At 43.0% G+C, this 1,387-nt stretch overlaps 1 protein-coding gene across 2 annotated transcripts in view; it reads left to right on the forward strand.

Moving 5' to 3' along the window:
* DDAH1 (dimethylarginine dimethylaminohydrolase 1) overlaps positions 1–1,387 on the forward strand; it is a 95,836-nt gene that overhangs the window by 77,312 nt on the left and 17,137 nt on the right. For both annotated transcript variants that reach the window (XM_017729966.1, XM_017729967.1), the window contains exon 2: positions 663–762. In XM_017729966.1, the coding sequence (XP_017585455.1) occupies positions 663–762 (100 nt within the window). The remainder of the gene's footprint in view (positions 1–662; positions 763–1,387) is intronic.

A 1,387-nucleotide genomic window follows, 5' to 3' on the forward strand; every position in this document is an offset into this window, starting at 1 on the left:
CAGCAGGAAACAGCCTCTGACTTCCAGCCGTGTGTGTGGCTCTCTACAGCAAGCAGTAAGCCCCACAATGCATAGGCATGAAATGTCTTGTAATTCTGAAGCAAGGTAGCTTGAGCATGCAAGGAGAGCTAGTGCCTAGTAAAATTGCAAAGCCATAAGGAATCTGAATGTTTACTGGCTAGGAGATTTTTTTTTTCCCCTGCTGACTGAAGATGGGCTCGTGGTAGAACTGCAACCTCCATGTCTGGCAGAACCACCTCTTGTGTCTGAGCACAGTGAAAGGAATGAACCTCACTCCTCTGCTGGTGCTTTTTCTGGCCCAAATCCAAGGGACAGGATTTAGAAGAGGATATTACTGTGCAGAGGGACTGGACTTAATTTGTGCTTTAGGCCCCTCATCTGTCCCCCCGAATGCTGTGTGGCTCCTGTGCAAAGATAAGAGCCTAATCTCTGCCACTTGCCAACCCATCACCTCCAGACCACAGAGGCCTCTGAAGAGAGGTGGGGAACTGTGATGGGCAGGGCCACAAAGGACCCTGCCATCCATCTTGCTAAAGGTACATCAAAAGGCTTCAATTCTTACTAATTATATGTATTTCTGGCAGGTTTTTAAAATTTTTTTCAACACTACAATATGTCCTTAATAACTTTCTTTTAAACAGGTTGAAGCCATGAAGAGAGTTCTAGAAAGTCTCAACCTTAATATAGTTGAGATGGTGGATGAAAACGCAACCTTGGATGGTGGAGACGTCTTATTTACAGGTATAATGGTAGTGAATTTGGTGTTTACATGTTCTGACTGCCTTAAAGGCTGTATGTCATTTGACACCAGCATAATAAAATGTCGTTCCTGTGGTTTGTCGAATTGGTTGTTTACTAAATGTCACAAAGGCAGCTGAGAGATGAGTTCTCAGTGCAGCCCTCAATGTGCTGCCTAATACCTGAATAAATGGAGCAGCAGTACACACACTACAAAGAACAGCACTGTGCATACAGATTTTATTTTAGCTTGTAAAGTGCCAATAACAAAAATGCTTTCAATAGTCAGCTGTCTGGGGCTGTTTCATATTTCTTATTACAAGCAGCTAACATTCACCAGACTCGTTTTCAGGACTTGTAAAAGCTTGATGGAGACAATTGTCACTAGTTCAAGGACTTAAATGCAAAAAAATGCATTTTTAGTTTATCAATAAAGTGGTGGAGTTGCCTGTCATATGTCATGAGCCAGACACCTTACATGCATGGTTGACTTCAAAGATGAAGATACTGCCTGTGTTTTTTGTGTCATTAAACCCATTAGGCATTTTCTCACATCGGCTGCACACAGCATCGCTCCCTGCCTGTGCTGAATGAGCCTGTTTGTTTTGATCAGCATCACAGTAGCCTG

This window comes from Corvus brachyrhynchos, unplaced genomic scaffold (assembly GCF_000691975.1).
Source record: "Corvus brachyrhynchos isolate BGI_N302 unplaced genomic scaffold, ASM69197v1 scaffold101, whole genome shotgun sequence".
NCBI classification, from domain to species: Eukaryota; Metazoa; Chordata; class Aves; order Passeriformes; family Corvidae; genus Corvus; species Corvus brachyrhynchos.